The following is a 23,916-nucleotide window of genomic DNA, read 5'->3' on the forward strand; positions in this document are numbered from 1 at the left end:
ATTAAACTTCCGGTGGCGTCTATTTGACACGCGACACTGACAACGAGGCTCGTGTGCCGCAGTTATGCGACAACGTGGACGTTGAGACGCGTCACTGAGAGACGACGTCGGGCGTCGCGACGGTCCAGCGGGCGGGAGTCCGCTCGAGTGACTGACGTCGCTTCGCATCGTCGGGACGAAGGTTTCGCCGCCGCGGCGCTCGGGGATGCTGACGCCTGTAGGTAACGGCGCAAGATCTAACCCCCACGCGTCCCGACGCCCCGCGTCCTTCCCCTCGACCGACGCCTCGACGCTCTTTCGAATATCGTTCTTCCCCCAACTCGCTAATAAATTTTCAGCCACACGTAGACTGTCGATCGTATATAATTTCGCAAGGCGAATTCGCATATTTCATCGAATATACAAAAAGTAACTAGAAAGACGAAATCCAAAATGCAAAAAAAATTTCATGCACCGACGAACGGGTGATAAATTTTCACCAATAAACATTCTTTTCAAACGGTTTGGAACTTTTTTTTTTTTTAACTTAGCGTATATTCGCGTTAGATAGTTCAAATAGTTTAAACTCTTTCGTCTATTAACAACAGATGATTTAACGTTTCGTTTCATTTGTTTCACTTTCAAAGTTTTGTGTACTTAAAACACCGTCGTAACAACATGACAAAGCAGGTAATTGCAAAATGTCTCTTTATTTTAATCTAAGGGAATTAAATTGTTGAATTTCGATTATTTTTTGAGACATTATTTAATTACTATAAAAATCTGCACAATTTTATTTGCGTTCGTTTGTTTCCCTAATGAAGTGAGAGGAGTTGAGAAATTCGAATTGTCGTCTGGATTTTTCTATAAAGAACGTTGTCTCTGGCTAGGATAAACTCCCGACTGTTCTCTATTTAGGGGCGATAATTTCTGCCGGAGATTCGCAAAAGCGGGAATTTCGTCCTGCTCGACCGTAACAAGATGATAGGTTGGCAATAGAACGGGAACGAGTCAAAGATAAGATGTGATTTCGGTCCCCACGAGGTATAAGAGAACCCCTAAATACTTGTATTATTCTTGAACTCTGCACCCTGAACCCCCGTTAATCAACCAGCTGACGTAGGCACGTACCGAAACGCAGTAACGCCTAGTAATTCAGGAAAGGGGCGGAAAAGGAGGCAAAAGGGGGGGGGGGGTGGAGGTAGAGGGGGTTGTAGAACGGCCGCATTTCACCCGACGGTTACCGCCCCCGCACTTATCCTCGACATCTTTGTTTCCACCCTCCCGTGTTTCTCCGTTTATATAGGTAGAAACGCGTAGCGGAGTGACGAACTGCGCGAGAAATCAAGCGTGGCTGAAAATTACGAAAATTTCAGTATCATGTCTCAGAAAGTTTGCGAATCTTACGTTCAATTTAATTATGACAGATTTTGTTTGACGACAAACGTACCGTGATTAAGGGAGCCCAAATTTTTGAAATATTAAAAATTTTAAGGTTTCCACTTTGCCCCTCCCCCCCCCTCCCTCCCCCTACCTGCGTATTGGTTTTGGAGACTTTTCTTCGGAAAAAACGAATGATATAAAATAAAATAGAAGTATAGAATAAATAAAAATCATCGGAGCAGAGTATATTAGAAGCCATGAACCAATCCGCAGCAACGTTACGTGACAGGGTGTTCAATTTCTCCTTCTCTGTTTTTCCCCGTACAGTTTAAAGTAAACTTCATCCTGACAACTGTTTGAACTGGCATTGGGTCTCTGGATTGGTTTAAGCTATACGTGCTCGACATTTTTATTCCGTGCAGAAACGCGAATATCTTGAAAGTGTTGCGTCGGCGGTCTTATTTATTTTACCCTTCGCCCCGTGTTTTCTCGGTACAAAAATTTCCAAATATTTTTAAGGGGGACTTGATTTCCTTTGCGAATCTACCGACGTCATCTCCGTCAGGTGGACTAAACCTTCTTAAATTCGAGTAGCGATAAAAAGCCTGCGTGGTCGGATTATGCGAGACGGGGAAATTGATTTTTACGAAAATCGCATGTAAAAAAGCTTCGTAGGGCTGATCCTCCGGTGATGATATTTTTACAGACGTAGAACGTGATTCGTAACTCCGGGAGTATAAGTCCCGGCATATGTTTTCCCATCCCCGTCAACGTTCCCATTCCCTTTTATCCCTTTTCAACCGTTATTTTTTTTTTTTTTTTTTTTTTTGTATCCGCGGCATAAATATATGTGTGTGACGTAAAAACAGCAAAAAAAAAAGAGAGAAGAAAAAAAGATAAAAGTCGGCAGAATTCCCGCAATATAATTCCATCTTCGATGTATTAATATCGTATACATGCATGCCTATTCACGATTCATGGAAGATCGATGGATTCGAGCGGATTGAAAAAGATCAGAAATAAACCCAAGCATCATATGGAATTCTGAAATTAATCGTTCATCGTCGAGAAACACACGGTGTGAGAAAAATCGCAGATTAAGAATATTAGGATTTAAATTATTGAAAAGAGCTAGGCGTTAAAGATCTAAGGGGATGAAATCTGTAATGTCGTTATTATCGTCAACTCATAGTTTCCACGTGTCAGCGGGTAAGTGGAAGCGAATGAAAAAAAATCCTGTTAAATCGTGATCACGTTTCGCGGAAGCATCATCTGGCCGTTTCCTGGTTTCAGAGCTAATTTATCTTTTTTGCAAGAATCCGCGAAAGGCTCGTTACCTGGGCGTTAATTCGTTTCGCTGCACGCTGCTGTTGGTCCCGATTTTCCGCCTCGAAGCGCACGTGTTAGAATCCTCAAAAAGGTGAAAAAAAAGTCCAGAAAAACACCTGCAGCCAAGTTGAATTTCACGACGACGACTAGATAAGAAAAAAAAAAAAGGAAAACACTCGCAGCAGCCTCGCGTGACGTTCGTCAGAGATCGGTTGGCTCGGAAGATATTGGGGGAGGCTTTCATTCCGAACATAAAGGGGGTTGTGGGGGATAGTGAGGGGTGAGCTGGACTATGAGCGGGGTGCGTCAGCATTCGAGAATCCACGTGATCCGGGGGAAGTTTGGTCTGGAAGCCGTGGATGGCGGGAGACGAAAAGTGAGGTTCGGGGTACGCAAACTATCTCTCGGTTCAGTCGTTCAACGGCTTCCCGAAACCCTGCGATTTTCCCAACTCGCGACATTCATCCCTTAACGTCCCTTCCCTTGGAAGCTGAAACTGCGGAACCAGATTGCGAGCAAATGTGGATACCTACACACATACGCGACGTGTGGAGCCGCCGATCTGTAGATAATGATCTCGCCTTGCCCGTCAACGCATCCTGACGGACGAATTTCGCATGCGAAATTCTCGCGATCGGGTTTTGCACGTGTCTTTTTACCCCCTCCTCGCCTCCCCCGGTAATTGAATTTTAATGTCAGGCGGAGTTTTGCTACGCGCGTTTTTATTCCCTCCTTATTCACTTGTTACGGGGGTTGAACTGCCCCTCCTCGTCCCTTCCACACCCCCCGATCGAACGAGTGACCCTCTCAATAAATGACAACTTTCCATTCCCCCGAGTGGTAAACATATTACAGGATAACGTCGACGGGGTGCCGCGTAATTCATTCTTGCGATTCTCAACTCATGGACGTGCCGCAACCCCCGTTGGGTAGATCCTCGGTATTCTTTGGAGAAAGGATGACGCTTTTGCCGCTTGGGTTTTACCTACGTGACGTCGATATATACGAGGGTTGAATATATCGACGTTTGTCTCTGCAGGGATGATTTGTGGGTATCGCCTCTGAGCGGCTGCCTTGTAATTCGAGATTTTTCAATCCACGTTCGGATCCTAGATCTTTGTCGATGGAGAAACAGTCTCGTTTTGAAATCAGTTCCATTCATGGCAGGGTATAATAATAACGAAAAGTGTTCAAAGCCGTTTCGAAACTTGATATGAGACTCTAAATAAGATCGCCTGGATTCATTCCACTTGTAGATGAACATTTCTAGGTTCGGATGGATTAATTGATATTTTTTCTCCCAACATTTCTCTTCTCACAAAACGGTTACCGGTTTTATTTGTTCCGGGGCTTATCCTTGTCATGAGATAGCTAAGCGCGTGTTTTCCTACGCGGTGTATTTTCTCATCCTGAAGATCGATAACCCAGCAGCAGCAGCAGCAGCAGCAGCTACGTCTTAAGCGCGGAGCTCCGAGAGTCCAGATCCCCTGCAGACTGATTGTGAGAGAGGTCGGCGTGTAGTAGTTCTTGGATTAGGGTGAACTCGGGAGGCAAGCCGAAGAAAAGAAGAGGTATCGAACTGCCAACGCAGTTGAAAGAAACCCACCGCTGTACTCTTTCTTAAACCCACGTGTCTGTCAGTCCCTCTTTGCACGGGTAGAAAAAAAGGGACTAGTATAACAAAAAGCTCGAGAGAGAGAGAGAGAAAGAGAGAGAGGAAAAAACGCTAAAAGAATATGCGAGATAGAAAGAAAGAAAGAAACACGTTAAAATGGACGGACGGACGGACGGAGGGAGGGAGGGAGGGAGGAAGGGGGGTTATTCATTTTTTTTTCTCCAATTTTAATTTTCCTCCTTTTCCCCCTTTCATAATACCGCGTGTCCCGATATCGGCCAGCTCCAGATACCCCCGCCATTGTGTTCGGATATTCCGGGTATTGTGTACACCGAAGAAAATCGGAAATGAGGTTTCTCAGAGGGTGAAGACTGGTGCAGACAAGCGACTGATTGCGAACTTATTTATCTCCTGCCATCCGCCGTCTTGTCTTTAATCCATATATTTTTTATCTATGGATGTCTGCTTGATCCTTCGTCTTCTGCTTCTGCTTCACTTGCATCAGTTCGCTGTTGTTTCATCGACCGGAAATCGAGGAAAAATCATTTTCAAAACAAAAGTATGTCCTCTGCTATGTTGTTTTTACCACTCATCGTCAGTCTCCTGATCTTCTGTACAAAAACATACAATAAAAAAAAAGAAAGAAAAAACAAAAAAAAATTCAAAGTACGCTCACGTCCGTAGAAAAGAAGTAGGTACGTGTTTGTCGTTTGTTTTCCAAGTTTCTATCCAGGCTGCAGTTTCTGATGCTTTCCACCATCCCCTGGCATGTAGGGCTGAACCGAGATGTCCTAGTCGTCTGGGAATTTGGTGACGAGTCTCTCGGGGTGTGAGATATAAGCTAAGAGATAAAGTAACAGATCCGACATCTTTCGGTGGACAAAGAAAAACTCTGGAGAAATCGATCGTCGCTTTGAACATCTGAGGTCAAGTTGAAATTCGAAGAGATCGTTTCCGAAAGTTCGAAAACCCTCGGGGTAGTCACTCAGGTCCCGCGGTTATTCTGAGCTGTAAAACGAGCCCGGAAACACGGGGATCATCACCGTTCAGTAAGAAATCTCTGACGACGGTCCATTTCCTCGGACCGTACGAAGGGGAGGAAAACGCTACAGTTTTACCCACTAAGCTGTGACCCTCGTCTCCGTCAACCACTCTCCGATTCGATGGAGTCTAAGCTATGGTGATCCTTTACCAGATCCGGACGGTTCCTTCGAGCAGCAAAGAAGTGGCCCGGGCGAAGGGTTCGTCAATCGCGTACAATGTATAGAGGAGGCGACAAGACTTCCGGTCAAATGTCCTCTCCCTCACTCTCTCACTCTCTCTCTTTCTCTCTGCATTTATACCTATTTCGTATTATTAGGTTTACCTTAAGGTTCAAACAAGGTACAGTAAAAATATCAATCAATCAATTTCTTCTTATGCTACTCATATTTAATGAGTTAGTCTTGTCCTTGTTTATAACACGTTTCAATTATAGTTTTTCTCTACTACTACCGATGGATTAAGGTATTACTCATGTGTTGCCAATTTATATTCTCGTTTCTTTCGTAATATGTTATACTACATTATTTATGACAATATCAATTGCGATTTTCCATATTTGTTGAATTTTTTTTTACAACTAAATTACGTACCTAGGATGTGATGCGATGTAAGAGACACTGTCCCATGGTAATAAAATACTATCCATCTTATTTCCGTAAGCTGTTACCGAACTTTTCGCATTAACGTCGGTATATTGATAAAGCTCGAAATAGTTTGAATACGAGTTAAAATATGCAATGCATGTATACATATAGACACATTGCAAGTTCGGGTGTAAACGAATGAGGTCGAAGGGTGAAAAGGGGGGTGTAGAATTTTGGCGGGTTGTAAAGCAGTTTGAAATATGGGTTGCGCCGAGGAGGCTTCTCGGAGAGATTCATGGCGTCTGGTAGAGATAGGGAATTGATCGTGGTTATATTACCGCAGGTGTGGGGGGAGGTTCTTCAAAACGGCGGGCGGTGATATTCCCTCGAGTAGTTTGCCACAAGCTGCCATGGTTAGGCTGCCTCTTTTCGAATGGCGCATGTCTCCGGTGCTCGTCTCTTGACTTGCGGACCGATATCGAAGCGACCCGGTCTTCACGGAGACACGATTCTGATGAAGAAACCCCGTCAATTTCATGAGTAGGCCTCGAACACTGATATTTAGGCGGATATCTCCACCCAACTTTATCGAATTCCACCCCAGATCGTTTTCAAATTCGAATACCCCCCCCCCCCCCCTCCACCCCCTCTTCTCCCTTTGTAGCAGCGAACTCGTTATTAATCGTTCTACCCGAGGGCTCGTTAGAAGTTCAGACCTCCCCTCCCCCTCCCGGATGTAGCACACCTACACAGATACGTACAAGCAGCTATTTTAATTAAACACAGAGTCGAAAACCGCCCGAAGTTTCGTAGTCAGTCTCGCCACTTAAGACATACACCGTCAAAATCTGACGTATCTATTACGCGGATCTCGAGTTGTGGAAAACTCGTTGTATATTCTTTATTTATGAGACTCACCTGAATCGTGGATAGAAGAGAAGTTTGGTTTGAACGAGGATAATGACGCATGAACTACTGTACCATGGATCTCTGAATCGAGTTTCTATGGTACATACGTGGAATTGGCGGAGGAATGAAGCCGCTGCTTGGGCATAAAACGCCGTAAAATTTACAGGCTGCATTGTGTGGAGTAGAAGGTGTGTAGTTTCAGTCTTATACATGCAGTGGTGGGCGAAGAAAAGTAGAAGCCTAAGGCGAGAAATCCCGTCGAGGATCCTCGATCACTGAGCTCATGCATCGGGTCTGAAGCCTTTGACACGTGAGAGTCCTCCTTCTCTCTTGCCTAGCGAGGGATCCTCTTTTGTACCCTGAAGCCACGCCGTCATCTCTCCTGGAGCAAGTTGTATGTGTACTTCTCTGTGCACAATGCACCAGACACGATGAAAGGAACGAGCTGAATTCTAGCCCCGCATCTTAGGCTCTTTTTTCAAATCCTCTATTCAGCTCGTACGTGAAAATCTTAGATGCAATGTTCGCGAAACTACATGGCTCGAGATACAGGCCCGGCGATTTTTCATCTGGTCCAAAGGTATAACCTCCATTCATCCCCTTTCATACAACAAGGATCCGAATAGCTCAATGGATAAGATAGTGTAAGTTAAACACTGATTCATCTTATTCTTGCCTACAGTAGCGACGATTTCGCTATACTTGACACTACTTTTTGCCTGAACAAGTTTTGGCTAAAGGTTTCCAATACTTGAAGTGCACTTTATTGTTTCGACTATTAGTTTTTGCCAAGGTTAAAGCACCGCAGTACCATTAGTGACCCGAACTTGATCGAACAATGGGTCGACAACCACGTCTGTTATACGGATGATAAATTAGATCGAAAGTTTTCTTTTTTCATAATAATAATTCTTTTCGTATCATCGGCACGTCGCCGTGGAATCGCGCAATTAAAATGATTATGGAAAAAGAAGAAGAGTAAAAAGAAGGTAACGGTTTGGAAATGGTGATGGTCACACGGTGGTTGTGGAGCACGTATATATATATATATATGGAGCTTAGAGCATGCGAGGGTCCGCAAGGGGTCATTCCGTATGCCAAGAACATCCCTGCATTATCATAAACGGATAGGTACGCTACCGGGTGGCTATGCCTCGACATTATCGTGACCGAAACTCGTCGTTTTTTGCTTACGACCCTTTGAGGTGGGTATACGTCGGTATAGTAGGTACAAGACGTCGGAGGCTGGAGGCAAACAGCCAAGTCGGGAAAAATTCGATATCGAAGATTCTTATCAGCGGTATATTATCTCCAAGATTCACAGACGTAACGTGTTTCTCGATCAACCGTGTGTGTATATATTTCAAAATGTCATGCATGGGTTGTTAGACTCTGAATATTCCTGGTAAGTATCAACACTGGGAGTCGTCTGGAAACGTTTCTTTTTTTCTTATTTATTTTTTTCTTTCCGTCAATTTGTTGGAATGCAATGAAACGCGAAGCTCGTTACACGGTTCTATAAGTATTCGCCGGCACAGCTGTTGGTACATTACAAACGTAACAAGTTATGTATAGATATCCGTACAAATAAGCTCAATATTTGTCAAATGACGTTCGACAAGTTTCCTTTGCACAGCTGCGACTTCTCCGAGGAATTGCATCTTCGTTATAGATACTCTCGTCTCGAAGAAGCAAGAGCGTACATCTAATGCGGCTCGTTAAAGTGCATCGAACAACCGGCGAACAAAAATGAGCAAAGTTTTGTTATCAGATTCAGGTTCTTACCCGTTGACTGGAAGCAGCGTTGCAATCGGAGATGGAAAACGTGTCGACGATGGAATCGAAGCGGACGAGCTTCTTAGGGTGTTGCTGTTTCTTGGTGCGAGGGCACAACGAGCACATCGCTGGGTCCCCGGGGGTGGTCGGGGGCATAGCGGGATGCTTTGCACTTTCCTAAACTCTATCCTTCCCAACTTTGTCCAAATCGCAATCAGCCACATTCACCGTTTCACGAATAGGGTATCGTCTTCAGCTGATCCTTTCAATCCTTGCTTACTGACCACAGTGTACATGCTTCATTTTCACAGTTCCGTCAACGACGTTTATACCACGTCAAAATCAGTTTTTGGTCACTTGTCTAACTGTTGTGTACGAGGTTTAGGTTCTGTTATAACTGTTATAAGTAGTAGAAATTCACGGCGGAGAGACAAAGTCGATGCACAAGTTTGATTTATTCTCGTTTAAAATTGACATATTGATACCTCGGTTACGGGGTGGCGGGTTCGTGAAAAATTCTATTCATACTTCTGGAGCACCTAATATATTTCCGGAGAATAATGAGGAACGTAATAACTACGAACACTCGTACAAATGAAAACAGATCGAAATACGAGGAATGAAGATGAGATAAAGAAGAAAGAAAAAAAAAAAAAAAAAAAAAAAAAAACGAGGTGGACAGGGAAACATCCAGCTGAGAAAATACCTCGGAAATGTTTTTTTTTTGTTTTTTTACTTTGATGCTTACTCAGTCGAGAAGATCGACGAGTATCATTTCGTGTCGTATTCTAGATCAAAGGAGCTACAAGAAGGACACATTATCCGGAGAAGACTTTCTTTCCTGGTGTATTCTGGGGTGGGATGAAAAAATCTGGTTTAACGGTTGGAATGCAACGTATTAAGCTAAAGTCATTAGCTGTTTCATGACCAACGGTAAAAAAAAGGCTTGCGCTACGCGAGAGAGAGAGAGAGAGAGAGAGAGAAAGAGAGTGTGAGGAAAGTAGCGAGAAGAGAAAAATAAAAAATACACATATGTGTATGTATAGCTGTGTAGAATAAGGGAAAGAGGGAAAGAAAGAAAAAAGAAACGACCGCGCACATCCCTTATACTCAATGCCAGACACGTAGGACGGCTCGAGCACGTGACATGCGTCGTACAGCTTGATTATTTATTAAAGTGGTAATCGCAATTTTATCGGCTTCATATCAAGCCCCTGTCAGGTCTCTGCGAGGTGAATTGGATGTCTACAGACTAATGCGTTAGGGAATTCATCACGAGGATGATGAATTTTCGTTGCAGGGGTATCAAGATACGTAGGTATGTAGAAAGCTATGAAAAGTGAATACATAAATGAAATTCCCCTTTCTCATCAGTTGGAAGTTCGACGAAAATTTTACGTCTTGATTTTTGTCATATCATAGCCGAAAGCAAACGTGAAATACTGGGGAAATTAGTTGCGATGCAAAAGAGAACCATTTCAGTTACAAAATTTGAAAATAAGGGAATTAACTGATTCGTTTAATCAATTTATCAAATCAATCGTACATTTCAAACGTAATATGGACGAGGCAAAAGTTAATCACGGCTCAAAAGCTTGCAAAATAATCCGAAAACCGGTTTCGCACTGTGCTCCGGTGATTGAAAAAAAAAAAAAAAAATTAAATAGAGCGAATAATTCGTCGTTTTCAATTTGTCACTTCAGCGTTAAAAAAAAAAAGAGGGTAAAAGTCATTACAATAATCACCATGCGCGCGTTATTTACAGAAATGTGAAATTGTTTATTAGCTGATAGTTTTGAAAACGGGTTGAAAAAATCAGTTGCAATTTGTCACATCAGCTCCGCTATATTGAACCTGCAACTGATTGGATTTTGGGCGAAATCTGCGGCGCCAGAAATGAATTATTTAGAAAAGTAGCGCCAAAAAGCGGAAGGTTCATCGACTTTTGATGATTGTTATGATTCATGTTTAGCGGGTGCGTTGAAACGAATATAAAAAGTACGACAACATTTCATGAAGAGTTACCGCTGCGTGGGTTTAAATCGTTTATATTATACTGAGTGCACGAGAGAGAGAGAGAGAGAAAAAGAGCTGATTCTTTCTCCGCAGGGTGTCTGCGGGTTAAAAAGTGATAAAGGCGTTCCCCGTACCGACGATGTAAAATAGACCAGGGGTTGGGCTAAGGGTGGAAAAAGGAAGGGGCGGCGCTCCGGGACAGACGTATTAAGTCAGAAGTGCGTGGGTTTAATTAAGCGACTCTCGTCTCCTTATTCCGTGGACAAAATCCACCCCTACAGTTTCCAGGATATCCTACCTGCCTCTTGTCTACCGTCATCCTCTCCTCGAGGACCTTGATCTCTCCGCGCAAACACGCTAAATTAAATATTAAAATCTTTCTCAGAGAGAAAGAGAGAGAGAGAGTGAGTGAAGAGGAGGAGAAAGCTGCTGGCTAGGTACAAAAAGTTCGCGAGAGTTTCCCTCGGGATTTTCGGCAGGTCCATAAGGTAAGTATATCATGTACAAAACAAAGCACTATGGACTTTACCAAATCGGTAAACTTTCCTTTCCCATTATAAGCCTGAGTGGAGGAACAAAATCTGTACAAACACATTCACGATAGAGTACGTGTAACACCAGCTGGCTCTTTAGTTCAGAATTTCAACTAATTTACAAACTGCAGATCAAGTCTGTAGGTAGATCGATCGCTGATGTGTACACGTATACATATTTATTTCAACACTCCCTCCAGAATTCGTTATTAACTCTCCCTCCGTTATACTGGACTGACAATGAATTTAAATTTTCAAAAGGGTACTTCGCACACAATTTATACAGCTTTCGAAAGGATGAACCGTACAACAATACGCTTTGTGAAGCTACCTACGAGAATTTACCGAATAATAAATTCCGCACGGTCCGGGTACACATGCATAATAGGTATGTATAACAAAACGTAGAATTGAAAAAAAAAAAAAATATTACAATTTGGGTAAATTTCAATTTGAATAAAAAAAAGAGTAAGTATTTTTTATTTATTTATGTTTTAATTGATTGAGTGGTTTATTTTAGTTTGCTTATTAAAAACAGCGCTTCGCCAAATTGAGAAAAATTTTTTAATCCAATTTCTCGCCTATCACCGCAGAGACAGCGATGCAGAAGGATAGCGTAAAAGTTTCAAACTTGATTGGCCGTAGAGAAGCAACAATTTCTGCGTGTGTATATCGCATATCGAATCACGCGTCGACTCTTTGGCACACGCTTGCATATATAGTGGCAAATTAATTTCAAAATAGCCATCCACAGGGAAGACTCTTTGATCACTCGATGTGCGTCGTCAAATAGCGTCGGAAAAGTATAACGTTGGGGTAAATTACACGGTGATATTGATACCTGCAACCGGGTTAGCCGGGTTTGCCTAAATGCCGGAGAATTTTAACCACTCATCGGTTAAACGACGGGTGATAAACGCACTCGTTATAACTCTATTTTGCTAATTTACTCCCGCCATTCTCCACGTCGTCGCTATTTTGTTTGCAATGGGGATGAAGTGCCGGACTTGGGAACTCGGTTCCCAATGGTATGTGTGTAATTTGTTTGGAAAACAACGGACTCGAACGCTCATCAATTCGCCAAATGTGTAACGCGCGAAAACCGAGACTTGCAGTCCCCCTCCTCCCCCTGCCCACGATACTTTGTTCGCGACTGTTTAAAACGCTCTAATCCATCTTCGTTTCACCGTCCAGCAGTTTAGTTCATTGGAACAAATTTCTGATGGTAAAAAGAAAAGGCGTTAAGAATTTTCAAGTTATTCTCCATCATTCTGCGATTAATACCATACGGAATGGTGGATTTGAATAGGGCCGAAAATCGCGGGGAAGATAATTGCAAACGAAATCGGAAAAAAGAGAAGGGAAATGAACGCGGTTTCGTTCTTTTTATGTGTGTGAATTGATTGTTTATCGAATAATTTGAACAGTTTCTCCGACTTGAACGCGGTTTAAATGATTTCACTTTCTTGAGGTTCGTTGATTGAAGATCGCAAGATTTTTTTTCACGGATGCTGGCAAATCACCGCGAAAGTATTGAATCGGAGTATAAATGAAAGCCGCGCTAGCGATCCTCATCGTTTGGCAATTCTGCACGATGATAGAATAAAAACTGTGAGAAAAAATAAAATTAAAGCGAAAAATAAAAACAGCATTTTATTTGTACACGCGAACACGGCAGTGAAAAATTGTCGAGTATCCGATGTTTATCACCCCGACGGGAAAACAGCTGTGTTATAACCGCGAAACGGGGACACAAAAAGAGAGAAAAAAAAGAAGAAGAGGAACAAGAAGTTGGAGCGATAATTCCGGATGTTGCTATCGAAGCCGATAAAGTCGACTCAACCATCGCCAGAGGATGAAATATTTTTGGTACAAACTGTAGTTTCTAAATCAAATACTTCAACTCACAAACGCTGCGCTATAAAATCGATCTCAAGTAGCTAGAAGTATCAGTTTTCTTAAAAAGATTTTACTTATCGAGCCCTGCAAACTGGTGTGCAAAATTTTTGCTGTCAAAAATACGTTGCTATCAACCTTATGCCTGTAATACACAGATTAATTACTCGTTAATTATCATCTTACCCGCAGAAAAATAAGGATTGATGAAAAATTATTCTATCATGCAGAAAAAAGGCAAAAAATAAATAAACGAAAAATGTAACAACTTTTCGCGGCAAAATCAACGCGCAGGTGTAGCACAGTATTACGTCATACCGCGTTTTCCGTTGCAGTAACGCAGTCGCACGGCTTTGAGCGGAATTTCCATGTGACGAAGGTAATGCGCGTGTCAGATGAAACTGCGCGCACCTGCGTGCCCGGATCAATGTTTTCTCTTCCTCTCTCTTCCCCTCTTGCTCTCGGCCAAATTATCTCTTTAGATCTGACAGTTCCGTCGTCGCGTATGCGTGTGTGAAAATCGTTTGTGTAATTTCTGTCCTCGTTTCTAACGCACCTTACGCATACCTACATTCATGCGTACATAACTCAACTCGAAAGTCGATTGATGTGTACTGTATTGTATTACTTGCAAATGTTACGTCAAAATGTCACGATTCATCGAGACAACGAAACGCAACGTGAGGGTGTAAAAAGTCGGGATAAATTTATACCGAACGGCTGTATTTAACGTTATTTTTCTACCCGATCGCGTGAAGCGAATTACCGTCTGTCAGAGGTATAGATAGAGATATGCGATTGATTTTCAACTGTGCCCAACGAATGTAAATTAGTGGGTGCAGCTACGCCTTTTCACGGTTAAATTCGTGACGCGTGACACCATAAGTTCAATTTTTTATTCTCCGTCATAACCGGTGTATAAAATCGTTACTTCGCGAATAATTTTCGATTATAAACTCTATGAAACACGTACGTATAGTTATTTTTTCTTCTCTTCAACCACGACTCGAAGAAATCGCGTTCAGGCACAGAAACCCACGAATATTAGAACTCGAAAAAGTTTCATAGTGATTACAAATTTTGTTCCAAGAAAATTATTGGTTCATATCATTTCTATAGTATATCTCTATCATGGATTATTCTGTTCTGTTATCAAGCTTAAAGAAATTTCACTGGATTCGTAGTGAAATTTTACAAGCCTGTAGGTAATAGCCGAAAAAAATAACGCGGGAAAAATTTATGCGAAAAACTTGAAACGCAGGGTATATTAAGCGATCGGACTTGAATCTCGGTAACAACAGCGTTGACTGTAATGTGTAAGCCTGCACCTGTAACCTATATTACAACTGACACGCCTCCTCCACGTGGCTTAAATATAGGCCAGTTTGCAGGCTTTGACGTGAACCAAAATGCGACAAGATTCGCGCACAATTTAATGCTAAAACGCGAACGTCACGGGGATAAATCCGACCCAAAATCGCGTGCGAAAACGTTGTTTACGACGTCGAAACGATGAAGAAAGTCGAATGCTTAGCTAGGAAAACGCTGACCTACGAAGCTGCGCGAATTCGTGGTACTGAAGCAGATTGGCGAGAAGCCAGACGCGCGAATCTGGACCGAAAGGGACGACGATACTATTGCTCCGAGTGGCAGCCGAGTCCCGAGGGAACCGTGGGAAAGTCGCGAAGTCCCGCGGACGAAGCTGAAAGCTCTTTGAGCTTTCGGGCGGTAAGCAAGCATTCGATTGACCAGCGAATCGGGAAACTGACTCCGCGGTCGAAAAGCTTCGCTACGATGTCAAAAATTTCAGGATTTGTATTAGCGGAATATTTTGCGAGAAGAGAGTCGCTTGAATATTCACAATCACCGAAACACAGAGTTTATACTTTTTACTTTTTTTCGTTGATACTATATTACTATTTATATATTTATTTTTCACACACGTTAAAATCGTAATTATATTTACAGATAAGAATTCATTATTCTTATTTGTCTTACGAAAATTGTATAATCGAGGGATCCCGAGTACAATGTGAAAATATACGAGAAAAGTGTTTTCTTAGATGTTACAAACGTGACGTCCGCATCGCGTATTCCGTGAACGACTGCACGATAATCTAGCCTGCATGACAGAAGAAGTTGGAAAAGTGGGAAATGTGAACTCGCTGCGAGTCGCGCAGAAGCTGACTTTTCATTTATATGACGATGACGTATCGAGTGTGGCGCGGTTGGTACGATTCTGCTCTTCATGTTCCAATAATTTTTTATTTTATTTTTTTTTTCATTTTCTATTTTATTTTCTCTCTTTTTCAGCCGTTTTTTCTCCACAGCAACCGACACAACTGCGGCGGTGCCATTCAAACGAGGTAAAAAAGATCGAGGGAGTGTTCGCGAACGATTGTACCAGATCACGGCTCACGGACTTGACACGTTGTGTGAGAAATTAATGGTTTTTCGAACGGCAAGAGTTAATTCTATAGCGGGATACCGGAGGAGCGACAAATGCGTTGGTTTGATTGAAATTTCTGCATTGTACATAACATGAATGTGAAAGAGAAATCAAGTTTATTCGCAAAAAGCAAATTAGAATGAAAAAACGGTAACTTTGTTGTATTTTTCGTATGAAAAAAATCTTTGATTTTATCAATCAAAACGTCGATCTACAATTACATCATTGCGAAGGGAATCCAAAATTCACGAAATCACGTAAAAACCGTATAAAAATAAAGGCGAGACACCCGGTACGTGAATAAAAGTGCGCGTACGTGAAACGAAGTACGCATAATGGTTCGGTCGGCACGTTAAACTGGCTTTCGTGAAGCTATATAATGGCATTAGGTAGGCACGTTCGTTTACGACGCTTCGTAATCGCCATTGCCCATGTGGAGCAGCTACCACGAATAGAATAGTACGAAATATCGGCAGCCGTCGTCGTTTTTCTTGCGCTAAATTCGATACTCGACATCTCGCTAGACTGAAATTATTCGTCGCCAGCATCGATCGACCGACACGATATGCGGCGTGTCAATGGTAAGTAATAAAATATGCGACGTCGTTTAGGCACACACAATGCAAAGCAAATATTGAACTTGACTTGACGGTATTCGCAACGACTTGGGCTGACCACATCGTGCCTCTCACTACTCACGACGAGGCTGTGAACGTGGCTGTTGGTCGATTTTATGCTCGTGTTCAGGAAATTTGAGTGAAAATTATCACGTTTCAACAAATCAGAGGCAAAACTTTGACTCAATTGTATTTTAGTGCGATCACATTTTAATTGGATGGTTCATAGACTAAGATCGAAAGATTTTTTGAACAGTAATTATGCATGCATGACCTAATTCTGACGAAATTTCTGTCAAAAATCTATAAATAACTAAGCAGTTGAATAAAAAATCTGAAAAAAAATCAGGAAACTGTTTCAGAATTTGGAGAGTTGTAGAAAATTAAAAAAAAAAAAAAAAAAAATCAGAAATGGTGAGGATCGGACGTTGCTCGGGTTCGCATTGAATTCCCCATACATACGGTAAATTTGAAAATATCGATCAATTTATAGAAAGATAATTTTCCGAAGGATATTGATAATCATTGTAAAATCCAGCTTGGTTTAAAAGTTCATTCACTGCAATGAATCTCATTTTTATTTTCAACGGAAATTTGTTTTCTGTTTTACCTTTACGGTAACGGTTGATCATTTTTTTGAAAAAGGAACAAAGAAAAAGAAAACATCAACTTTTCGCCGGACCCTGAGAATTTCACCGTCACTTAACCGCATCGATCGACGTCAATTATCAGAGATGACTCAAGTCGCAAAAGGTCGTCTCGGTTGTTTCCGCCCTTGCGTATCAAGCAAGTATTTGGTTTACCCGTCAGAGTCACGCGAGGGTTTAGGGGTAAATATTTCTAACAGCGAATCGCCTGTTACCACGGATTAATGTACCTTGCAGCATTACAAGTGCCTAGTTTTTCCTCCGTCTTTCTTTCTCTTTCATTCCCTTTATTTTTTCTTTCATTTTTATGACGGCATATCGCAGTTTACGTGACCTCGCCGACATAATCGCGGCAATTTTGACAACCCCGTGAATGTTCTCCGCGACGTGGGTGCAGCGAAACGGAACCGGCCAGTTCGGACGACGATATCGCGCGACGGCTTATCATCCCTTTCTCCCCCGGAAGTCACGAAGCCGTAAACTCGGTGCTTTAGGGCTGCGCCTCGTGCGCAAAAGCTCGCGAGGAATGCTCGAGGACCTTAGCAGGGTCCGGAATTTCACGTTACTATAATCAAATTTTTTTTTTGCATCCTTACGAAGATATGAATATCATAATTAGCGAAACGATTGACTTAATCCATCGACTAATTTCATTGAACGAGAACTAAACTGATATCCGAGTAACGGCGGGAAGCAAATCTTTTATCGGAAATACATTGTAGAAAGAGTCAATTAAAACGTGAAGTAATATCGTTTAATTATAATTATAGAATATCGAATAATGGGCTGTGATTAGAATGAAAGACGGTCCGAAATATCGCCGTGCCTTCGGCGTAATGAGGAAGAAACGTGCTGTGTGCGTACTTAGGCTGGAAATATAATTAACGTCTGTTAGGCTAATTGAATTCCCAGTGAGACGTTAATTGGCTGCGGAGAGACTGGTTGGAGTCGGAAAGTAATTTGCAATTAACCTAATCCGTTCGTTACAACGAAGAACCGAGGCGTCGAATTGTTCAGGATTCAAAGAACGACTTGGTTAGTTGATGATTTCATCTCATCGCCTCTGCGTTGTATACGCCTTAGAAGTATAAATCGACAATTAGACGGACAGGCGATATTTGCGGCTGAAAATAACGCGGAAATACGGAAGAAACGAGGTTCGAGAATAAAAAGAAAAAGAAAAATAACAAATCTTTCCGCACAGCTCGGGCAATTATCGCGGGCCAATTATTCCGGGGATTTTGAAGGGCTTTTGGCAGTTTAGCCTCTACCTGCTCAATTAGTGATGGATGGGGCTTCTAAAGCCTGCGCCTATCGGTTTGCTCGAGCTGTTTTATACATGACTGAGTGCAAAGTCTATATACGCACACATTGCGGCGATTGAAAAGTTTACTGATTGATCGTATCCGGCACGCGGTTATTCCGCAGCCTGCCTCGATCCCGTGCTCAATGCTGTTATAGGGAAGGAAAGCTGGTCCAGGCAAAAGATGGAAAGAGACGGGAGAGAAGAGTTTTCGCAAGTTTCGAAAAAATGTCATCGCGGATATGAAACTTTGAAACTTCGGGACGAGCAGGAAATAACTCAAACTTTACCCGGCACGTCAATAATTCTTCCGGTAACACGAATTCTAATAAATTTGTCGGCAAATTTTTATGAATTCAAATTCCTAAACTTCAAATAAATAATTAATCGATAATACAGTTCAACGAAATAATGTGATGGGAATTTATTCTTGTCTTGTTTGAAATATTTAAGAATTAGGCAAATCTTGTTATAAGCTTCGTAGTCAGTCATATAATTTGTATAAAAATGCTTGCTCGAATTTGTGATTATTTTATAATCAGTTCAAGAAGAAGTCAAGAAGTTAATTAACCCTCCAGATTGTTCATTCTTTACTTCGTCCATGTACTGACAAATTGCAAACCTGCACCGCGTCAATTTTCCCGGTGAATTAATTTTCCGCGAATTTAGCATTCACCTGCAGCACCGAAGTGCGAACGAAGTGTTCAAATCCCCCTCGCGTTATCAGAGTTCCATTTATACCTTTTCACCTTATCGGGTAGGTACTTTACACCTGCCTTGCGCGAGTTTCAACTCTGAAAATAAATGTTTTTCACTCTTCCATAGGCCCGCTGGGGCTTATTTTTCAGGTGAATATTAAGGGGTGACTCGAACTCCGCTCCTTGTGGCCGATAAAACGGCGGTGAAATTTTCGGAACTTTTATGAAATTGCGAGACAATCGATAAAGCTTATAGCGCGATAAGCAAAAGTGAAGCGAAGGCAAGTGAATAAGCTGAAATAACAATCGTGCAGCAACGAAACGCTGTTCGTATCGTGTTATGAAGCCGGCAAGTTTATCGCGACTTCATAAACAGCAAGAGCCGTAGCCTTGATCTAAAATATATCCTCTACCCGATGCTGATCATAAAATCTTACAGGGTGCAAGAATAAAACAGTCGATAATTACAAACGCGAAGAATGCCGAATCGCCGTCCGGATTTAAGAAATTATTTTATAATATATTTATTTTATGGGGTAATTTATTTTTTCCCTCAGGCTTGCCGCAAGCTTCAGTTTTCAAAATTTCATAACTAAAATTTGACTACTTTCGCGTGAAATAATGACAATTATGGTAATTTTTGTTTGGATCCTTACATTTATTATTCTAATGTTTTTAAAAAAGTTCCGCATTTTTAAAGTCCGCGATATTCTTCGCGCGGGAAATTTTTGCTCGATTTTAAACTGCAGATCGCGGCAGCTCTTCGAATTCAAGCGTCGAGTCATTCGCTGAAAATTGATCTCCATTAGCATTCCCCTCGTTTTTTAAGCCCCTCACGTCAATTCACGAAATCCTCCCACGTCAATTTATGCATGGGGGAGAGGGTGTCGCGCGATTGAACGAGATACCGCCGCCATTATCTGATCAGAGATGCACGACGGAGCAGGGATCAATCAGCTAAGCAAACAAACAAACAAACAAACAAACAAACAAACAAGCAAGCAAACAAGTGGGCAAACCGCAAAACGCCGGCCCCAGAGTATCGATTCAACGAGCTCTAAGAGTGCTCGAAAATACGTCCGGTTAGGCAACTTCCGGCCACGGCGAGTGCGATTCGTTGTCTTACAAAAATTCCAATTTACGCTGTCGGCTATGAGGCGGAAGTGGAGAACAGGATTTCGTACTTAGGTTAACTCGACATCGATTTACGAGGACGCAGACAATCATCGAAAAAAGAAATAAAGAACGATGCATCCGAAGCTGGCGTGAAAATTTTCGCCAACAAGTGGCTCGCGGAAAACGACCACTGCAATCGGAAAACTCTGCGATATCGCTTTTCGCACTGCACGATGAGAATCTCACGGTGTGTTATTACGGTAACTACGCCGCGCCGTGCAGGGAAAAGTATTGAAGAAAAAAGGTGAAGTGTCGTTACAGCAGATCAATACAACGCAAAGTGCGTATTACGAGTAGGTTTAGTTCAGCACTTTAGTTTGAACAAGTATAAGGTATGAGGGTGAGAATCCGGTTCGAAAGTGGAGCAGCGTTTTCCTCATCGAATCGTTATTTTTTCAACACTCTGCGAAAAGGACTTCGTTTTTTTCGTTACACCTGCACTCTCGTCACTTATTTGCAATGGTCTTTATCATTTTACTTTTTTTTACTGCTCACTCGCGTTACCGAAGATAATTGAAACACTCGCGAGAAGGTAACAAGCCGCGCTTCCTTCGCGGACTGACTGACTGACTGACTGACTGACTGACCGAGTGTCTGACTGAGTGAGTGACTCACTGACTGACTGACTGACTGAATGTTTGGCCACGTGTTGTGTCGCCAGCACCGGCTGTGAGCTCGGCGACGGTATTACAGCAGCCTGAAATCCGCGTAACGATCGGTGCTGCCATCGCCGGGCGATCCGCCAACCCGAAACACCCTTTGCCGAAGTTCAAAGGGTGAACACCCCGATGATAGGAATTGACTTGAGGTACCTCGAGAGCTACTCGGAATTGAAGGAAGATTGATTTTCCTTTTTTTATTCACTTAAATAACGGCACGTGACTTGGTAGCTTCCTTTTTTCCGTCGTGTTATTCTAGTGCTTCTTGAAAGCAGAGACATGGAAAGAATGACACTTGACAAGAGAAAGAGAACTTTGTCATTGCTACGTGACGAACATAATATTATATACCTTGTATACAATTCTGCACTCAACGGAGTAGCGACATATGTATTATACAGGAATATTTTTCATTATTCATTAATAATCGAATCGCAGAATAAAGCCGAGCTTTCGGCAACGAAAAACTTTAGTTGAGTTTCGTGATGTCAGTTTTTTTCTAGGAAATGATTGATACGACTACTCCAAGCAGAGCTTTCGAGCTTACCGAAAACCCCGTCGGTATTGCAGCGTGATTTTGTGCTTGCGGAGCTTTATCGATCCTCCCTACAGCAACGTTGGAGTTCGCCAGAGTTCACTGACTTGAATTTAGGTGGCGGTGAACGCGGATAATTTAGGGTTGGTATATTATTACATGCACATATCTGCCGACGCAGAGATATATAATTCAAGTTTGTACGTACGGATTGTGAAATGATTTTTAAGCCCGCGATTTTGACGGTACGGACAATTTTTGTTCCTTTTTTTTTTGGTCTATCGTAAAATGACGAAAAAGATTTTTTGTTCTTTCTTTACATACATATTCGTTTGTAAAAAATTTCTTCAAATACTCGAAAGATCGTGTGAAAACAAAGTTAGAAATTCGTGTTTTCCCATCGCGTGTAGAATTTTTCTGACGATAGGTGCGCGCAAATCGATGAGGGTCGAGGGTGAAAATGACTTCGGGATAAAAAATAATGAAACTAGCGATAAAACTGACCTTGTTCAAGCTATCGGAGTGAAGAATACGGTCGACCGAATTCAGTCTAGGAACCCCATCCAATTGGCTGGCCTCCTTGAGTTGTGCGGGCGACGGAGGCGGGGGAAGTTGTTCTTCCGTACCGCTACCAGCGAATCTCGTCTTCTGGAACAATGAGAAAATTACGTACCGAAGGGGTCAGCTATATAACCGAATGAGAGAGAGTTCATTTCGGTCGAGGATGTGACAATACCTGTTTACGGGGCTTATTGGATCAATATTATTGTTCCTTTTGGAAAGGATACAGCCGACGGAATTCGTACTACGTTAGCCAAACGCGTCATCGGGACAATTCATTTGGACAATTCCGAATTATCGGATCGATATTCACCGTCGATCGGACGCGGTGACAATGATCGTGAATTTTTTACACGGGGGTAGAAAAATAAGGGACAAGATCAATAAAATAATAGAAATTGACCGTCGAATACGTGAGCAAAAATTCCGGGGATGATAGCGAGGCGAAAGCATCTGAATATACGGCTGCAAAGGCAGGAATAGGTGAGCACTTGCAGGGCTAATCGGTTTAAATCCGGGATTTATTACACTGTGTTTGTACCAGGGGGGCTTCTCGATCGGCTCCATTTTTATTTGTTTCATTTTTTTTTTTATCTTTGTACTGTCTAGTCCCGAGTCTAGACGCAGTGAAAAACCTGACTCGGACTAAATCCCTTTCGATTTACCGTCACGGGACTTAATTATGATCGCAGTTGTAAGGTTGAGATTCGATTTGTACGAATCTGTACTGTATCGATTTATTTGTTTCGCTGAATAACGAAAAACATTTTTTTTTTTTTTAAGTAAGTGATGATTTTCATGAAGATAAAATCGATTTTATCACTGATTCAATCGTAGAATTGATTTCACCTCTTAGGTATATAATAATTACAACGTGATACCGAGAGAGACGGTGTTTTGCACCTTTTGACAAGATTTAATCGAATTGTTGATAGAAAACAAATACGACGCGGTTTGAGCGTGATTGACGATATCGAACACACGTAGAGCGGAGTGAATAAATTGGGTGAAAATAATTTGATGAAATCGTTTCGAGGGTAAGGAAAACGGAGTACAAATATCGAGTTGAAAGTAAATATGGAAGGTTGAAATCATTATCCTCGTGATTTTATTGCGATAATTCACTTTACGATACGTATAGACAGCGTGACAAAGATTAATTTGGTGAATCATGGATAAGAATACGTAGAATGTTTATTTCCGCAGATTTCGAAGGTAACACGCCGCTGGCGGATCGCTAGGAGTTCAACTTGTAACAATAAACACAGCAGCGGCTATTCTTGATTGGCGTTGGAAATGTTTATCTTCACTGCATCGCAAACGAACCAGTGAAATAACGAAAGAACGAACAAACCGACGCCCTCGTAGCCCTCGTCAAGAACTGTGCTACAAAAAGCTGAGCAACAGAGTCGTTAGCCGCGAAAAATCAAGCTCGTCAAGCATTATCATTAGCCGGCAAATATAGCGGGACGAAACGTGACGAGAAATCGTTTCGTAGGGCCTCAAATTTTCCCTCAATTTTCGTTTCTATATCTCTAATTGCGTGCGAGGAAAATATATTTTAACGATATTCGTCCTTATTTCTGATTCGGCTTAAGCTTGATAGTAGATCGATAGATTTTTACGATCGATTAGTGACTGCAATCAGCTTACTTTGTCCCAGCAGCATCCGCACAGATTCGACCGATCGCGAGACGAGCGATTCCCGTGGAGGTCAACGCGATTCGGACTTTTTCCGCAAAACGAAGACGCCGAGTTACTGCGACGCTTCGGTCTTCTGCGTTTCCTCACCTTACTCGGTACGGCGTACATGTAATCACTGAAACGTCGGCGAGAATGTCGCACTATGGAAACCCAGTCGATCATGATGAACGAAAAAAAAAGAAGAAGAAAAAGAAAATACGTTCCACTCTACGAAGCTTCGGAGCTTTTCCGTCTCGACGCTAATATCCTGGTCTTCTTCCTGTCTCTATCTTTTCCAAAATTACGGCGAAACTTTACCGAGGAACGTCTTGTTCGAGGACCGATCGAGCGTGGAAATTTATCCGCGAGAATTTTCAAGGGAAAACGTCATGGAGTATGGAGCGGAGCACGTGTCGCGAGGCGAGGGTCGTTCGAAGACTGCCGACGCGGCATGTTCCTCGCGAAGTTCCCGTCGTCGTCCCGACGCTTCCGCCAAGGTGGCGTCTAATTCCGACGCCGAACGG

General features: G+C 42.3%; 1 protein-coding gene across 15 annotated transcripts in view; it reads right to left on the reverse strand.

Annotated features, from left to right (window-relative positions):
• The window catches only part of LOC124407311 (disks large 1 tumor suppressor protein), a 361,750-nt gene that overhangs the window by 116,527 nt on the left and 221,307 nt on the right, over positions 1–23,916 (reverse strand). For 11 of the 15 annotated variants that reach the window (XM_046883436.1, XM_046883417.1, XM_046883363.1 and 8 more), the window contains one exon: positions 21,653–21,796. In XM_046883436.1, coding sequence (XP_046739392.1) covers positions 21,653–21,796 — 144 coding nt within the window. Of the gene's footprint in view, positions 1–8,628; positions 8,931–21,652; positions 21,797–23,500; positions 23,579–23,916 lie in introns of those variants that run through there. The other 4 variants (XM_046883444.1, XM_046883347.1, XM_046883450.1 and 1 more) reach the window with 4 other exon arrangements.

This window comes from Diprion similis, chromosome 1, assembly GCF_021155765.1.
Source record: "Diprion similis isolate iyDipSimi1 chromosome 1, iyDipSimi1.1, whole genome shotgun sequence".
Classification (NCBI taxonomy): domain Eukaryota; kingdom Metazoa; phylum Arthropoda; class Insecta; order Hymenoptera; family Diprionidae; genus Diprion; species Diprion similis.